General features: G+C 64.0%; 1 protein-coding gene and 1 long non-coding RNA gene across 2 annotated transcripts; one reads left to right on the top strand and one right to left on the bottom strand.

Moving 5' to 3' along the window:
* Positions 1-376: 376 nt before the first annotated feature.
* On the bottom strand, positions 377-4581 carry LOC121020039 (uncharacterized). The gene is made up of 3 exons (XR_005785902.1): positions 3149-4581; positions 1683-1932; positions 377-666 (listed from the first exon to the last, which is right to left on the bottom strand). It is a non-coding gene; the product is annotated as an uncharacterized LOC121020039 (long non-coding RNA).
* Positions 4582-6234: 1653 nt separating this feature from the next.
* On the top strand, positions 6235-15333 carry EEF1A2 (eukaryotic translation elongation factor 1 alpha 2). Its single transcript, XM_040459902.1, has 8 exons — positions 6235-6366; positions 7702-7925; positions 9572-9749; positions 10148-10444; positions 11925-12075; positions 13397-13653; positions 14302-14536; positions 15139-15333. The coding sequence occupies exons 2-8, from the start codon at positions 7780-7782 to the stop codon at positions 15264-15266; spliced, it is 1392 nt and encodes a 463-aa protein (XP_040315836.1). The 5' UTR covers positions 6235-6366; positions 7702-7779; the 3' UTR covers positions 15267-15333.
* The last annotated feature ends 6 nt before the right edge of the window (positions 15334-15339 follow it).

The following is a 15339-nucleotide window of genomic DNA, read 5'->3' as shown; positions in this document are numbered from 1 at the left end:
TGATTTCAGAATAAAAAAATGTACATGTGTGGAATCTACTGCTTCCGGCCACGGTGGAGTGGCAGGTGGCAGGCCGGCCCTGTGTCCACGAGGAAGCGTGGAGCTAGACCCCATTGCGGCAGCCGCCCCAGGCGGTGGGGGGCCCAGGGAGTAGGGCTGCGGGTGGAGGGAGGTGGGTTCAGCGGACCCACACTCGCAGGGTCATCCAAGTGGGTCAGGCTGAGGCTGGGGCGCAGGCCGGCTGAAGCGCGGGGAGTGGCTCGGGTCTGTGCCTTCTGGCTGGGGGAGCCTGGGGGGCTCACGGAGAGCAGACACCACGGTCTGTGTCCTCGTGTACTAGTTATCTATTGCTGCATAACAAATGATCACAGGTTAGTGGCTTTACAAAACGTGCGTTTATTGTGCACACCCAGCTCCCTGGGTCAGGGGTCCAGGCACGGCTTACTGGGTCCTCTGCTCAGGGCTTCAGAAGGGTGCCACCAAGCCATCAGTTTCCTTACGAAGCTCACGGTCCTCTTCTAAGGTCACATGGCTGCTTTCTTTGGCTGGACAGCTGGAGGCCACTCACAGCTCTTAGGGGTTCCTTGACCCGTGGCCCCTTACAGTTCTTTTCGCATCTTGGTAGTTCTCTTCTTCAAGGCCAAGAGGAGAATCCCTCGTTCCGGTCTGTCTGCCGAGACAGGGTCTTACATAATGTAGGCCAAGTAAGGGAGTTATAGCTCACCCCCTCCGTCATGTTCTGTTGGCTGGATGCAAGCCACAGGCTCTTTCTGCCCTCAGGGGGAAGAAGTTACTCCAGGGCATGAATCCTGGGGAGGGGGGGTGAGTTGAGATCAGAGCCAGGATATCAGCAGACATCCCATGCTGGGCACCACTGGTATCTGGACCTGGCTGGGGTGGAGAGACCTTCTGACTTATTTCTTTAAGAGATAAGACTACAGGGGCACCGGGCTGGCTCAGTCAGAGGAGCACACAACTCTTGATCTCATGGTCATGAGTTTGGGCCCTATGTTGGGGGTAGAGATTACTTAAATAAATAAAATTAAAAAAAAAAAAAAAGAGAGAGAGAGAGATGGGGTGCCTGGGTGGCTCAGTCAACTTTGGCTCAGGTCATGATCTCACGGTTTGTGGGTTTGAGCCCCGTGTCGGGCTCTGTGGTGAGAGCTCAGAGCCCGGAGCCTGCTTTGGATTCCGTGTCTCCCTCTCTCTCTGCCCCTCCCCCACTCACACTCTGTCTTTCTCTCTCCAAAATAAATAAACATTAAGAGAGAGAGAGAGAGAAGAGTACCACCTACAGTAATGTCTACTCTAGGACCATCGAAGAAAAGTTAAAGCTGAGCCTCATGAAAGGCTGGGGGACCAAGACTGAAAGTTGAATCTTACCCATCTGAGGGAAGTTATGTTGGGTGTTCCACAGATCAACACCAAAAAGCATGAAAACAAGCCCCTACAGGCCCAGCGATTGAATGGCCACTAAAATAAGAACCCACAGTCTCCAGAGGAAGATAACAGAATCCAGAGTCTTCACAGAACGTTCAGCATTCAGCCAAACATTACTAGATGTGCAAAGAAATAGGAGAATTTCCTCATACCAGCAAGGAAAAAAAAGCCAGCGATCAATTAATTTTCTCTCAGCGGTGAACTTACCCTTCAGTGCCTGCCCCATGGAATGATCTGCTCACCGTAAAGCAGAAATGCTTCAGGTAAGTCTGTCCGTCACCACAGAGCAGGTCTTGAGGCGGGAGTTTCGAGCCAAGAGGTGGTGAACAGATGACGGCGCACACCTGTGGCTCCGAACCCCATCCCCGTGGCGTCCTCGCACAAGTTCACACACAGCGGCACACGGCAACCTTATCGTGGAGCGACACTCAACGCGGAACCCCGTACGGCAGTGAGAAGAAACAACTACCGTGTAGACCGTGTATGTGAAGTCTGAGAGTAGACAACATGATGCACGGTCTAAGAAGTCAGGACAGTGGTCACCTCTGAGGGCACGAGGGAGTGTTGTGTTTCTGGATCTGGGTGGCCAGGTACCTTTGTCATTTGTGCACTTTTCTCTAAGCATTTCCAAGGACAGTCCCCGCACCCCCCCCCACACACACCTTTTCTCTAGCCAAGGACCAGCTTCCTCAGTCTTGCCAGTAGGGAGGGGGTCTCCCCTGGGGCAGGGCAGGCTCTGGACCTCTACCATTGATGGAGGCCGCCAACAACCTCCTGCACCAGTCACCCTAAGACACCCACGAGGCCTCCTGCTCTGGAGGCAGATTATTCCCAATTGCCCTGCCGAGGGTTTGCTCTACCTACGAGGTGAAAACATGGGCCCAGAGTTGCTAAGGAGCCTCAGGATCCCCAGGGTTGTCTGCCTGGAGACACTCCTCCTTGAACTGAGCACTGAGGCCTCTCCCTGCAGCACCTGAGGAGTGGGCAGTGGGTCTGTAGACCCTCCCCAGGGGCTCCCTCCGTCTCTTGGCCCCACCATAGGGGCTGCCCCTTCTTGGCCAGAGAGGCTGACCCATCCCCTGGGCTCTCCAGTGGCCCCCCCAGCCTGCCATGGACCACATGGGGGGGCTGGGCCCCCCCTCCTCCTGGTGCTAGGCTGGAGCCCTGGACTCTGGGGGGCTCAGAGGGCAAAGCTCGCCAGACCCCCTCCCCGGTGGTGGCGCTGGGCTTGGGCAGGGCAGGGGTGGAGCTCCGGTGGCGGCAGGAAGCCGCCCTCCCAAGCACTGGTGACACTAACCCGGGCTCTGGGTGGAGCCCTGCTCCTTCGCCATGGCAACAGCGCCCCGCTGTGTTGCTGGGGGATCGGCGGCCCCAAGTGCTGGTGGCGGGTAGGGCAGGCCCGGCTGACCTTCCCTTCCCTGAGGGGCTGCGTCCCCCTCCTCGGGGCCTCCCACCCTCCAGGCACGCTAGGTTTCTTAAGGTGGGCCGTTTGGGGGGCCTAGATTGTCTAGTAAGTCACGCCCTGCACCCCGTTCCACTCGGCCCAGGGACCGAGCCCAGGGCTGGACGTTCGGTGGGGCCCCTGCCTAGCCTTGGGGTCTAGTTGGGGCGCAAGCGGCCGGCCCGCCACCCCCCCTCCAGCCCCGCCCCGGCCCTGCCACCAGGCCGCGGCCCCCAGGCCCCGCCCGCCGCCCCCTCTGGCCCCTACTTCTCTGATTTGGGGCCACGATCTCGCTTTTCCGAGGGGAGTTCAGCAGCCGACAGTTCCTCCTCCATGGACACCACCTAATGTGCGGACTCATGGGCAGCTCAGTTCCCTGGTTGTCCAGCCTGGGGAGCTGGGGGAGGGAGGACCTTGACCCCAAGGCCGTCCAGGGTCCTGCTGCCCAGGTAGGCTGGGAGATGAGATGTGACTGACCCCGCACATGAGGGTGAACACCCGAAGTCCTGGGGACAGACAGGAGCCTGTGGCCCAAGGCCAGGAGTTGAGGTCATTCTGAGACACCCCAAGGCTGGAGGGTGTGCTCAGCCCTGACCCCCATCCTGCCTCCAAGTCACTGCCCGGGCAGCAGCTCCCAGGGTGACCACTGGCCTTGGCCCCGCAGGAAGGCACATGCCCAGCTGGTCAGTTATGCATTCGCAGGTTATTATTAACCCAGCAGTGACATCACCAGCAGCCAATAGGAGGAGGGTTTATTTCCAGGCTGACAGCTTGATAACGGTTAATTTTAGCTGGGTCTTCTTTCCACGGGCTCATGAAACCTCAGCCCGTCAAAGTGGGGGCTGCCTGTGTCTCCCCAAACAGCTCCCCGCTGGGGGTAGCTGGGGGCCACCGGAGGGGACAGAAGGTGTGCCGTGAGGCGGTGGCCCCTTCTTTGCTCCCCCTCCCCCGCCCTAACCACCCCCTTGGCTGCTCTGGGGGCCGTTGTGACTAGAGGCTCGGATTTGGGAGGGGGGGGTTGGGGGGAGTTGGAGGGGGAGGCGTGGCAAGCCTGAGCTGGGAGGAGGGGAGGAGCGCAGGCGGGAACCGGTTGGCCTCTGTCCAGGAGCGACACTGCCGGACTCAGGCCTTCCAAGCTTCCGGCAGGTTCCACTCTCCTTGCTGTGTGACCTTGGGCACTGTGGCTTGTCTGTGCCCAGCTGACTCTTGGTCAGTGGGTGCCCCGCCGCCTGGTAGGCCCACCCAGCACTTGATGAACTCACAAGGCCTGGAGACGGGTTATTTAGTATTTGGTGTTTGGTTCTGTTCAGTGACCTGTAGTTATTAAATGCTGTGCGATGGTGGGGAGGTGTTAGTTAGTCTGGGGACTCTGCAGTCGTACGGGCTTGTTTAGCACTGTCGGTGTCTTATTATGCAGTCTCACCGTCCAAGAGAGCTTGAGTGTCGCCACCTCACCCAGCCTCCCAGGGCCCTGCAGGCTGCCCCGCTGCAGGTGCACGGGGCGCATCCTGGGGACACAGAGGCACCTTGGAGTAAACACCCGAGACCCCTCGGGGTCAGGGTGTAGGGCCTTCAGGGAGGATGCTGCATCCCACCGGCAGTGGCTGCTCCCCTGAGCAGCACCTCCCGGCACCGGCCTGCCCCTGGCAGGGGTGTCACAACGTGATTCGGTCCCCACCAGGCTGACGGCCGTGGGTAAGCCCAGAGTAGGTGCGCAGTCCAGACCTGTTGACGGGGAGCGGTCGGCAGGCAGCCCGGGGTCCTGGGCGCTGGTGGTCCCTCTGGGGAAATGGGGGTGGGCGTCTCCATGGACCTGGGCCTCCCTCAGCCTTGGTTTGGCCCATCCCAGCTTCAGCCAATCCCGATGTCTCCCAGACCCCTGCTAACCTTCAGGCGGGAGGGACGCATTAAATATAGAGGGCAGCTGGGCGGGGGGGTGGGGTGGGTCTCCGTTTCTTGCCAGGAGTTTATTTTTAATTCCTGGCTCCTGCGTGATAGTATCAGCAGCACTTGGAGGTGCCCGGAGTCATCTGTGAGCCCCTCCCTGCCTGAAAGGGCCAGGAGTCCGTCCGTCTGTGGGTGCAGACCTTGGTCCTGTGGGGCAGGTCCCCCGTCCTCACAGCCCAATGGGACAGCCTGTCCCTCCCTCAGAGACCTCTCCCTGAGCAGGGGAGACCTGCTTGCCCCCCCCCCCCCACTGTGCTGGGCCCCTTTCCCCCCTGACCTCTGAGGGTCCCATCTCTGAGGGCTCTCTCAGCCACTGCCCCCGTGCAAGGAGCTGGGCACTAGGCCTCTGCTCTCACCCACTCAACACACATTTCTAAAGACCCTGCAGTCACTAAGAAGAGTAAGACAGGAGCGGTGGCCGGACGATGGCAGATGAGGCCACGGGGAGAGGTGCCAACGGCGGAGAGGCCTGTAGACTTGGTTTTCACACAACACAGCGCTTCCCCGTCCCTCCCCTGAAAACCCATTTTGGCCATTGCCCTGGTCTGCCCAGGACCCTCAGAGGTCCCCCATCTGTGGCCTGGGACTCTGCTTCCCTGGGGGCTCCTGCCCGTCGTGCACACCAGGGCAGCCCAGGAGGCACCAGTGGGCTCTGGGAACAGACCTGGGTGCTCCCTGCGTGGAGAGAGGCCCAGGGTGAAAACAGTCCTTTCCAGAAGCCTCGGAGGGACGGTGGTGGAGGTGGATCGCCTCAGGCCTCAGGTCACTCTGGCGAACTGAGGGGACCCTGGACACACCATTTTCAGTCTGTCCCATGGGGCCGGACTGGGGGCACGCCAGGGTGAGGCCACGTGGCAGGCACCCAGGCACAGGGGCCTGGAAGCAAGCAGATTCCAGGGTCTCGGGGAAAGGACCCATTCCGCAGAGGCCACACTGAGGAGGCAAACAGAGGCTTGTTAGTGCGTCGGGCACCGACCACGTGGAGGGCCAGGCCGGGGCTCAGTCCCTGACCTCAGTCCCTGCCCCCTCCTGGCCGAGGCCTTACCTGCTGCTACCCTGGCCCCACCTGTGTTTTCCGGTACCTGGGGCTGACCCCTGGCCTGAGACCTCCCTCGGCATCTGCAGTGCCCTCTCGCTCTCTCCAGGAGCGCCTGAGCCTGGCCACTCCGGCTCTGCTTCATCTGCCCTCCATCTCTGGCTGTTTCTCTCCCGTCGTCTCCCTCCCCCTGCCCCCCTCTCTTCTCTCCGCGCCTCCCTGCCTGCCCTCCCTCCGGGTGCGTCCGCGCCTTTGTCGCTCGCTCCCTCGCCGCAGCTTTCTGTCGCGTCCCTGCCGCGCCCGCGCGCGTCTGCCGTCCCGCATCCCTCCCTCGCGTCCCCGCCCCGGCCCCGCCCGCCCCCCTCCCCCGCCGGTACCGCATTGCCGTACTGCAGGGGCGCGGTGCACTGCGCCCGCTCCGTCAATAGGTGGACCCCCTCCCGGAGAGATAAAACCGCCGCGCCGGCGCCGCTAGTCCCTCTGGCTGAGATCTCGGCTCTGGGTAAGGACGCTCGGCCTCCGGGTCTCCGGCTCCATCCCCAGCTTTCCGCAGAGGGCCCTCTCTCGGGGGACCGGACCTGGAGGCAGAGAGGGGCCAGGGAGGCGCCTGGCCAGGCTGCGCTGCTCGCCCCGGGCTTCGGCCAGCCATCCCACGCGCCCGGACCGGCACCAGGGTTCGGTCCCCGCGGGCGACAGGGGCTGGGGTGGGGGCACCGCGGTGGCGCTTGTTTATGCGGTGGCGGCGGCGGGGGGAGCGGTCTTCTGGGCGGCGGCGATCGCCCTGCTGCCGTGACCTTGGAACCGGCTGGGGCCCTGCAGGGTTGGGGCAGGGTCGTCCTTGCTGGGGGCTGCTGGAGATGTCCGCGGAGGGGGAGGCAGTGAGAGCCCAGAGGCACTCGCCACCCTGCCCCCACCGGGTGGGCCTAGGGGTGTCCGCTTGGTGTCTGCACCCTAGGGTGCACTGTTTCCCTCCCCCAGGCACCTGTCCCCTCCCGGGCTGCCCAGATTTCTTCACTGACCTCCAGGATGGGGCAGGGGCTGTGACCTGGGTTCTGACCAGAGGGAGAGGGGGAGGGGGAGGGGGTGCCCCCCTGCCCCCACCAGGCTGCAGGCATCGCTGTCTGGCTCTTGCTGAGCTTGGCTGCGGGGCCAGATTCTTCTCTCCTCTTTCAGAGCCGGCACCCCACTCCCTTGCCCTACTGTCTGCCCCCTGCCCGGGTCCGGGGAGGGCCCAAGCTATTCTAGGCCCCCTGTCTGGGCACCACCGCCTTGTCCGAGCTCTGGCCCAGCCTGTCTCCCCTGGTGCCAGCCTGCCTGGCAGGGATGAGGGGAAGATGGCTCCCTCTCTGCTGGAGGAGAGGAGTGGGGAGCACTGACCGTCTCTCCACCAGGCGACAGCTATGCTGGTGGGGGTGGGGCACAACAGTGGGCCTGGGACTCCCGGGAGGGGAGAAGCATCAGGGACAGAGCCCCGGAGAGCGGAGAGCGGGGCAGGGTGACTCATCACCGGGCTCCTGGCTGGTCATGGGGCTCGCCCAGCTTGGCGCTCCTCCCTCGCCTTCAGGGGGGGTTAGCCTCCTTCATGGGGGTGCCCTGTGGGCACAGCACCCCGATATTTACTGCAGATTGGACTGCTGGGGCTTGTCACTTGACCCGAAAGGGCCAGGCCCAGGCTGGGGGGTGGCCTTCCCTCCCTACTAAATGTGGGAATGCGGCCCCTGCCTCGGGGCCAGGTGTGTGGGCAGGGGTGGGGGTGTGCTGGCAACCTGTGCAGGGCAGTGTCTCTGCTGGCCTCCGTCTGAGGCTCTCTGTGGCCTTCCCCCACCCCACCCCACAGAATCACTGCCCGACAGCCCCCTCATCCTGAGCCACAGCGCTCCAGCTCGGTCCGGCCCCTCCCCCCACCCCGGGCAGAATGGGCAAGGAGAAGACCCACATCAACATCGTGGTCATAGGCCACGTGGACTCCGGCAAGTCCACCACGACGGGCCACCTCATCTACAAGTGCGGAGGCATCGACAAGAGGACCATCGAGAAGTTTGAGAAGGAGGCGGCGGAGGTGAGCCTGGGGGCCCCTGTCTTTTTCGCCACACTGAGGGGACAGCTTCCCGCCTTGGAGGCCGGGCTGGCGCGTCCCTGACTCCAGGCACAGCTGATCTCCTCCAGGCCACGAGGGCAGCGTGAGGCCTAAAGGAAGCCGCGTGGGGGACAAATATCTGAGAGAGTCCAGGTGGAGTGGCACGGGGGGGGGGGGGGGGGGCCGGGGGGGGGGGTGTGGTGGGGGTGGGGGGGGGGGGGGGGGGGCGGCGGCCCCCCCCCCCGGGCCCCCCCCCCCCCCCCCCCGCCACAGCAGGCTCCGGAACTCTCTGCCACACTGGACTTGAGAACCTGGAATGGGTGGGGTTCCCGTGTCCCCACGGCCGAGTGCTGGGGCTGCAGGCACTGCTGCACTCACTTGTCCTGGGGCTGGGCCACGACTCAGGGTGGCTATTAATAGCTCACTGATGGGCACCCGGCCCCGGCCCATCAGCTCCACTTTCTCATGCTGGGCTGGGGAGGGCTGCTTGTCCAGGGCGGCACTCTTTGGGGGGGGGGGGGTTCTGGTTGCCTGGTGAGGATGAGAGGGGCCCCGGTGACTGAGCTTTCTCTCAAGTGGCAGAGACCCCCGAGTGGGAAGTGGTCACGGAGCGGGGGTCTGCTCTTTGCGACCCCTGCCCCCACCCCTGGGCTCTGGGAGAAGCCCCCGTGTGGGGGGCTGTAAGGGTCCTCTCCTGGATGACAGAGGGGTGGGGGCCAGGGCCCTGGAGGAGTCAGTTGCTGGCCTGGGGTGACCTCGCTCGGAGTGTGTGTGTGTGTGGGGGGTGCTGGGCTGCCTCCCTCCGCGCCTGGGCCCAAACGCTGCGTCACTCCCTCCTTCCCTGCGGGTTTGGCGCTGGGGGGAGGCCGTGGGTGTTTGCAGGATGTCTGATTCAGGTCTAGCTGGGTCCCATCTGGGTCCTGGCAGGGCGGCCCTCCTGGCCGGGCAGCCTCACATCAGCCCAGCTGGGCGGCAGTAACCACAGCTCTGGGCCCGGCACGGGAGGCCTCGCTGGGCTGGGCACAGGTGTTTGCAGGTGGGGCGAGGAAGGGGAGGAGGGGCCTCAGAGCTACTAGGAAGCCTTGGCTGTCTGTAGAAAGAGCTGGAAAGCCCGGCCCTGCCATGCAACCTCATCGAATTTCCTTTTTATTTTTTGTCTTAAAAAAAATCACAGAGGGGTTTTGGGCTTGACACGTCGACAGCGGTGTTGCAGGCCTGTGGCTGACGCAGCGATCTGCGCCTGCGGGTGCGGCTGCGGGTGCGGGGGTCGCCAGCTTCAGATAAAGGGGAGCCCCCAGCCAGGGGAGGGGTTTAAATCGCCTGGGGCCTTCTTCGCAGGCCTGACTCCCAGGCCCTTGCGCCACCTACTGGTGGACGTTCAAATGGCAAGCATCGAGGTGGCAAAGGCCAGACCTGGGGGGCCACAGGATGGCAGGGCCGAGGTCGAGGTGTCCCTCAGAGGTCCTTGCATCTGACTCCCTCGCCCCGGAGATGGGATCGGGGTCCTGGGGTTCCAGTGGGGAGCGAGGGAGGCTGTCACCCAGGTCTCTCCGCTGTGACATGCTGCCGTGGTCCAGGGGCTGAGTCCCAAGCCCCTCCCTGAACCATGCCCCCCCCCCCCCCCCCCGCGGGGGAAGGGCTCCTTCAAGTACGCCTGGGTGCTGGACAAACTGAAGGCGGAGCGGGAGCGCGGCATCACCATCGACATCTCCCTCTGGAAGTTCGAGACCACCAAGTACTACATCACCATCATCGATGCCCCCGGCCACCGCGACTTCATCAAGAACATGATCACTGGCACGTCCCAGGTGGGCAGGGCTGCAGGGGGCCGAGGGGGCACCCGTTCAGTACACACCTGGGGGCCCGGGAGCCTTGAGGGGTAGCTGGGTTTCCTCTGCTCCCTTGCCAGGGCACAAGGAGAGAGAGGGAGAGGGGAGGGAGAGCGAGATGACCTCATCACACCTGGACAGAGTCCCCCACAGAGCTGACCAAGGGCCCCATCATCTCAGCTAGGCAGAGGTGCCCACAAGGACCGCTGGCCACTGTCAGGGCCGCCTTTGCAGACAGACAGACCCAGACACCGTCAGGCCATTCGCACGGGCGGACGAGCCCCTGCTGCCGCCCCTAAGGCCCAGAGCCCGAGGGCCCGTCCCGGGGCACCTGCCTGGCGGGGCCCGGGGCTCACTGCACCTGACCTGCCGGGCAGGCGGACTGCGCGGTGCTCATAGTGGCTGCAGGAGTGGGCGAGTTCGAGGCGGGCATCTCCAAGAACGGGCAGACCCGTGAGCACGCGCTGCTGGCCTACACGCTGGGCGTGAAGCAGCTCATCGTGGGGGTCAACAAGATGGACTCCACGGAGCCCGCCTACAGCGAGAAGCGCTACGACGAGATTGTCAAGGAGGTCAGCGCCTACATCAAGAAGATCGGCTACAACCCCGCCACTGTGCCCTTCGTGCCCATCTCCGGCTGGCACGGCGACAACATGCTGGAGCCCTCCCCCAACGTGAGTTGCCCGGGGCTGGGCGGGGGGGAACGGGGCCGCTCGGAACCCTGCCCGGGAGCCCAGGGCACTGGGTCAGAAGGCCTGTCCGCAGGCTCCCCTCAGCCCCACTGTGTTCCCTTAACCTGCATGACCCTGGGCACCCGGCCCCGTGGGTGTCTGCCTGGCGGGCCGCCGCCTCTTCGGGGCCTAGGCGCCGTGCCCATGAGGCCAGCAGAGGCCCCTTCTCTGGCCAGGGGTACCGGCTCTGGGCAGGCAGTGTGGGAGCAGCGGCCGCCACGGCCTAGGCCCAAGCGCTCTGTCGCAGGAGGCTCTGCCCTTATGGGGTTAGTTGTCGTCTCCCCAGGGTGTGGAGCGGGCTGGGCTCTGGGAAGGGCCGAGTCCCGGCTCTCCGCTGGCCAGCTGGGAAGTTTCTGGCTCCCGCAGCCACAGCCGGCATCTCAGGGACTCTGACTCAGCGGGAGGTGACGAGGTGGGGCCCGAAGTGGTTTTCAGAACGTGAGAACAAGGGCCTGGACGCAGCGAAGGCAGAGGACGGCGCTGGCCTAGAAGGGTGGCCATCTGCTCCAGCCAGTGCTGCAGCCACCCACACTGAGCTGGGCGGGCGCGGAGGGGGCCCTGGGCCGAAGCTGGGGACCCTGCCCCCGTCCCGCTGGGCTGCATGCTCGCACGTGGTGGGTCCCGCACAGGATGTCACGGAGCAACTGGTGAGCCGCCGCTCCCCACCCTCCTGGCAGGGCCGACGGAACACCCTAGCCCTGAACTTCCCGCTCCTGACCTGCTGCTCAGGGAGCCGTCTGTCGATCTGTGCTGCCGGGAGGACACAGCTCCTGGGAACGGACTGGGCAGCACTTCCGGCCCCCTCCCCTTCTCCCTGCCTGTGGCCAGTGGGTCGGGGGGGGGAGGGGGGGCTCCAGGCAGGAGAAGCCCTGGGCAATGCCGGGTCAGTCGTGCCTGGAGACAGGTGGCATAGCGGTTGGGGGCTGAGGCTGGACCCTCTGCCTCTAGCCTGGCCACTGGCCCGACTCTGGCCCCTCCCGCTCTGGTGCCGGCCCTGCCCAGGGATCTGAGGGCTGCCAGAAAGGGGGGCTGGGCTGGGCTGGGCTCCATGCTGGACGCTTATTCAGGGGTGCCAGAACCCGCCTCCGTCTGAGTGCGGTGTGAGCAGTCTGGGCTGGGGAAGGGGCCCCCCTGTTTTTTCGCCAGACCTCCTTTCCCAAGGCTTCTGTGATGTTGGGAGTGTGGACCGGAGCTGGGGAGGGTGCAGGGCTGCGCAGCGTCTCGATGGCATGAACAGGCTTAGGGTGAACCGTTGGCCCTTAGGTAGCGGCGAGTCCCGTGCTCCCCTGCTCCCCAGGCCCTCTCAGGTCACATGCCTCCACCGGGATTTCTGGAAAGTCCTGGGGAGGCCCTGGGGCTGTGGGGCAGGGCGGGGCAGGTGGAGGCGGTCTCTGCCTCCAACGGACACCTTCTTCCTGTCCAGATGCCGTGGTTCAAGGGCTGGAAAGTGGAGCGTAAGGAGGGGAACGCCAGCGGCGTGTCCCTGCTGGAGGCCCTGGACACCATCCTGCCCCCTACACGCCCCACAGATAAGCCCCTGCGCCTGCCACTGCAGGACGTGTACAAGATCGGCGGTGAGTGACGGTTCAGTGCTGGACGCTCCACCTCAGGCAGCTGGCCCAGCCCACCCTGGCCGGGTCTACCCCTCACACCCAGCTCCTGAGACCAGGGCCCCTGACAAGGAGGGTTCGAGGCCAAGTTATCTGCCTGTCCCTCAGTGCTGCACACTTCCTGGGGGCCATCCATCCACCTGTCCATCTCCCGTCCATGCTCCATCCATCCATCCACCCCATCCATCCATCCATCCGTCCATCCACACATCCATCCACATGTCCATCCACCACCCATCAATCCACACATCCATCCATCCATCCATCCATCCATCCATCCATCCGTCCGTCCATCCACCATCCATCCATCATTCATTCATCCATCCATCCATTCATCTCTATCCAGACGACTGTTTACCCCACACATTCATCCATCCATCCATCCATCTACCCACCCATCTGCCTATCTGTCCATCCAGACATCCACCCACCCCTCCCATCCATCTCTCCATTTATCTCCCCATCCATCCATCCATCCACCCACACACCTACCCACCCTTACCCGTTCATCCATCTGTCCAGGGTCTTTCTCTCTTCAAGTAAGCACTGAGCCCTGTGCCAGGAGTTGGTGGCATAAGGGTAACTCACATGTCCCCTTCCCCCATGGCCGTCCCAGTCCTGTGGGAGACATGACCTACCCCAGGCATGAGAAATGCTATTCGTGAGATGACAGAGAAACCACAAGCAGACATGAGGCCCACAAGGGGCACCGTGGAGACCCCCAGCCAGGGGGCTCGTGCAGAACGGGGGTGTCACACTCACCTAGCACAGAAAACCGCCACCAGCCTCAATGTCTGTCATACCACAGCCAGGGATATGGGAGTAGGGTCTCCCTGCACGCACGCTGGGGGACCCCGCATAGCCACTGAGCAGGCACACAGGCGTCAGCCGACCCATGAGAAGCGCTGGTGCCACAGTGTCCCTCTGGGGGTGGCTCCCTGAGACAGGAGGCAGTCCTGGGTGGATGACCTTGACCCGTGCTGCTGCTGCTGCCTCGCCAGGAGGGGCCTCAGAGAAGGGAGGGGTCCCCACAGTACCGCCCCCAGTCGAGATGGGCCTCCCTCTGCCCACGCTCCCCCCCGCCCCCCACTTTGCTCCCGCCCAGCACCACTAGGGGTTCTCTCTTGTTCAGTCCTTTCTGTTCCCGACAGAACAGGCCAGGGGAGCCTCCACTTCTATTTGAACCTCAGTGTCTGCCTTGTCTGGGGTCTCCCCCGTCTCTGCACTCTGCCCATGTGGCTACACCCGTCCCCCACCCCTCACAGCCCTCTTTCCCTCCACCCAGGCATTGGCACCGTACCCGTGGGCCGAGTGGAGACGGGCATCCTTCGGCCGGGCATGGTGGTGACCTTTGCACCCGTCAACATCACCACGGAGGTGAAGTCGGTGGAAATGCACCATGAGGCCCTGAGCGAGGCCCTGCCTGGCGACAACGTCGGCTTCAATGTGAAGAACGTGTCAGTCAAGGACATCCGCCGAGGCAACGTGTGTGGGGACAGCAAGTCCGACCCACCCCAGGAGGCTGCCCAGTTCACCTCCCAGGTGCGTGGCTGCAGGGGCCGGTGTGGCCCGTTCCCTCAAGGGTGGTGGGGCTGTCATCGAACGGTGCTGGGCGCCTGGGAAAACGTAGACCCCCGCTTTACAAACGAGGCCACCCAGGCCTGGAGAGGCTGGATCAGGGCTGAGGGCACTCACGGGAAGAGCGGACACCGGAGGGGCCCGGCCTCGGAACCTCACTGAGGTCCCGCTTGAGTCCTGAACATGTTTTTAGTAGTTTATTGCCGGAGACATCTCTACATTTTTCTTTTATTCTCTTCTCGACATTTTCACGGCACCCTCTTGGTCACCTCTTCGTGTGACCACAGGTGTAAAAATTGGCTTCCTTGACATATAACCGAAGTGTAATAACTGAGGTCCGCTTTTCTCATCCCCCTGCCTCAGCTCTGGCCAGTGCAGACAGTAGGAGTCCTGCCCAGTGGCCCTTCATGCAGTGCACTTGCTGGCCGTTTCTCTCCTGTGGTTTGCCAAAGGCTTGATGAGGACCCTGGGGTCCATGTCAGGGGTGTGGGTCCCTGACCTTTCCTCACGGCCAGCACCTGGGCCCCTGGGCCTAAAGCTTCGCTCCAATGCCGTCTCACCCCCTCTGGGCACGCCTGACGGCCTTGTGCCCTTGTGCACCTCTTCCTCCAGGTTATCATCCTGAACCACCCAGGGCAGATCAGTGCCGGCTACTCACCGGTCATCGACTGCCACACGGCACACATCGCCTGCAAGTTTGCCGAGCTGAAGGAGAAGATTGACCGGCGCTCAGGCAAGAAGCTGGAGGACAACCCCAAAGCCCTGAAGTCCGGTGACGCAGCCATCGTGGAGATGGTCCCTGGGAAGCCCATGTGTGTGGAGAGCTTCTCACAGTACCCACCTCTCGGTGAGCTGGGCAGGTGGTGGAGGGAGGTGCGGCCTGGGTGGGGCTGGTCCGGGCTGCCAGAGGACCACTTCCGGGTGGGGGGTTTGGCGGGGGGGGGGGGGGGCCCTTCGGTTTGCTCCGCTTAGAGTTTAGCAGGAGACCTGCGGCCTCCGTCCCACGAAGCAGCCCTGCCGGCCAGCTCTGGGATGGTGTCCTCCTCTGTAGATGAAGGCCCCGGGCCCCATAGCCAGTCTAGTGGCAGCATTAGGGCTGACTGCCGGAGCTGGACAGCGGCTGGCTGGCCGCACACACGTGCCCGGGATAACCCACCGGCCTCCATGCGAGAGCTGCCTCGTGCAGGCTACCGGCCAGCTTCGTCGTAGCTGTGCCTCGCCAGGCGCGCTCCAAGAGCGTCGGCGCGTCCTTGGACCCCCACACGCCCGGGGCGGGTCCTGCAGTCGTTCCTGCCACCCGAGAACCTGATAGCGCTAGCGTCCCACACTCCTCGGGCAGCGGCCGCACCGCGCCACCAGCAGCCCCGCTGGGCAGGTAGCAGCGGGCGCGAGTGCGCCTGCGCCCGGCCAGGCCGGCCCTCGCCCACCCCTCACGCCCTCTCCCCGCAGGCCGCTTCGCCGTGCGCGACATGCGGCAGACGGTGGCCGTGGGCGTCATCAAGAACGTGGAAAAGAAGAGCGGCGGCGCCGGCAAGGTCACCAAGTCCGCGCAGAAGGCTCAGAAGGCGGGCAAGTGAAGCACGGGCGCCCGCGGCGCGACCCTCCCCGGCGGCGCCGCGTACCGGCCCCGCCCCCGGCCCCGCCCCCGGC

The sequence above is a fragment of the Herpailurus yagouaroundi genome, unplaced genomic scaffold (genome assembly GCF_014898765.1).
Source record: "Herpailurus yagouaroundi ecotype Mexico unplaced genomic scaffold, PumYag 246, whole genome shotgun sequence".
NCBI lineage: Eukaryota > Metazoa > Chordata > Mammalia > Carnivora > Felidae > Herpailurus > Herpailurus yagouaroundi.
The sequence above is the reverse complement of the archived record's forward strand: the minus strand, read 5'-3'. Positions and strand labels throughout refer to the sequence as shown.

What these genes read in the sequence shown, in the direction of transcription:
- EEF1A2 (XM_040459902.1), top strand. Translation starts at nt 7,780, where the DNA reads ATGGGCAAGGAGAAGACCCACATCAACATCGTGGTCATAGGCCACGTG. An exon ending in TGATCACTGGCACGTCCCAG is followed by an intron (nt 9,750 to 10,147) that starts GTGGGCAGGGCT and finishes CCTGCCGGGCAG; the next exon opens with GCGGACTGCGCGGTGCTCAT. An exon ending in TGCTGGAGCCCTCCCCCAAC is followed by an intron (nt 10,445 to 11,924) that starts GTGAGTTGCCCG and finishes CTTCCTGTCCAG; the next exon opens with ATGCCGTGGTTCAAGGGCTG.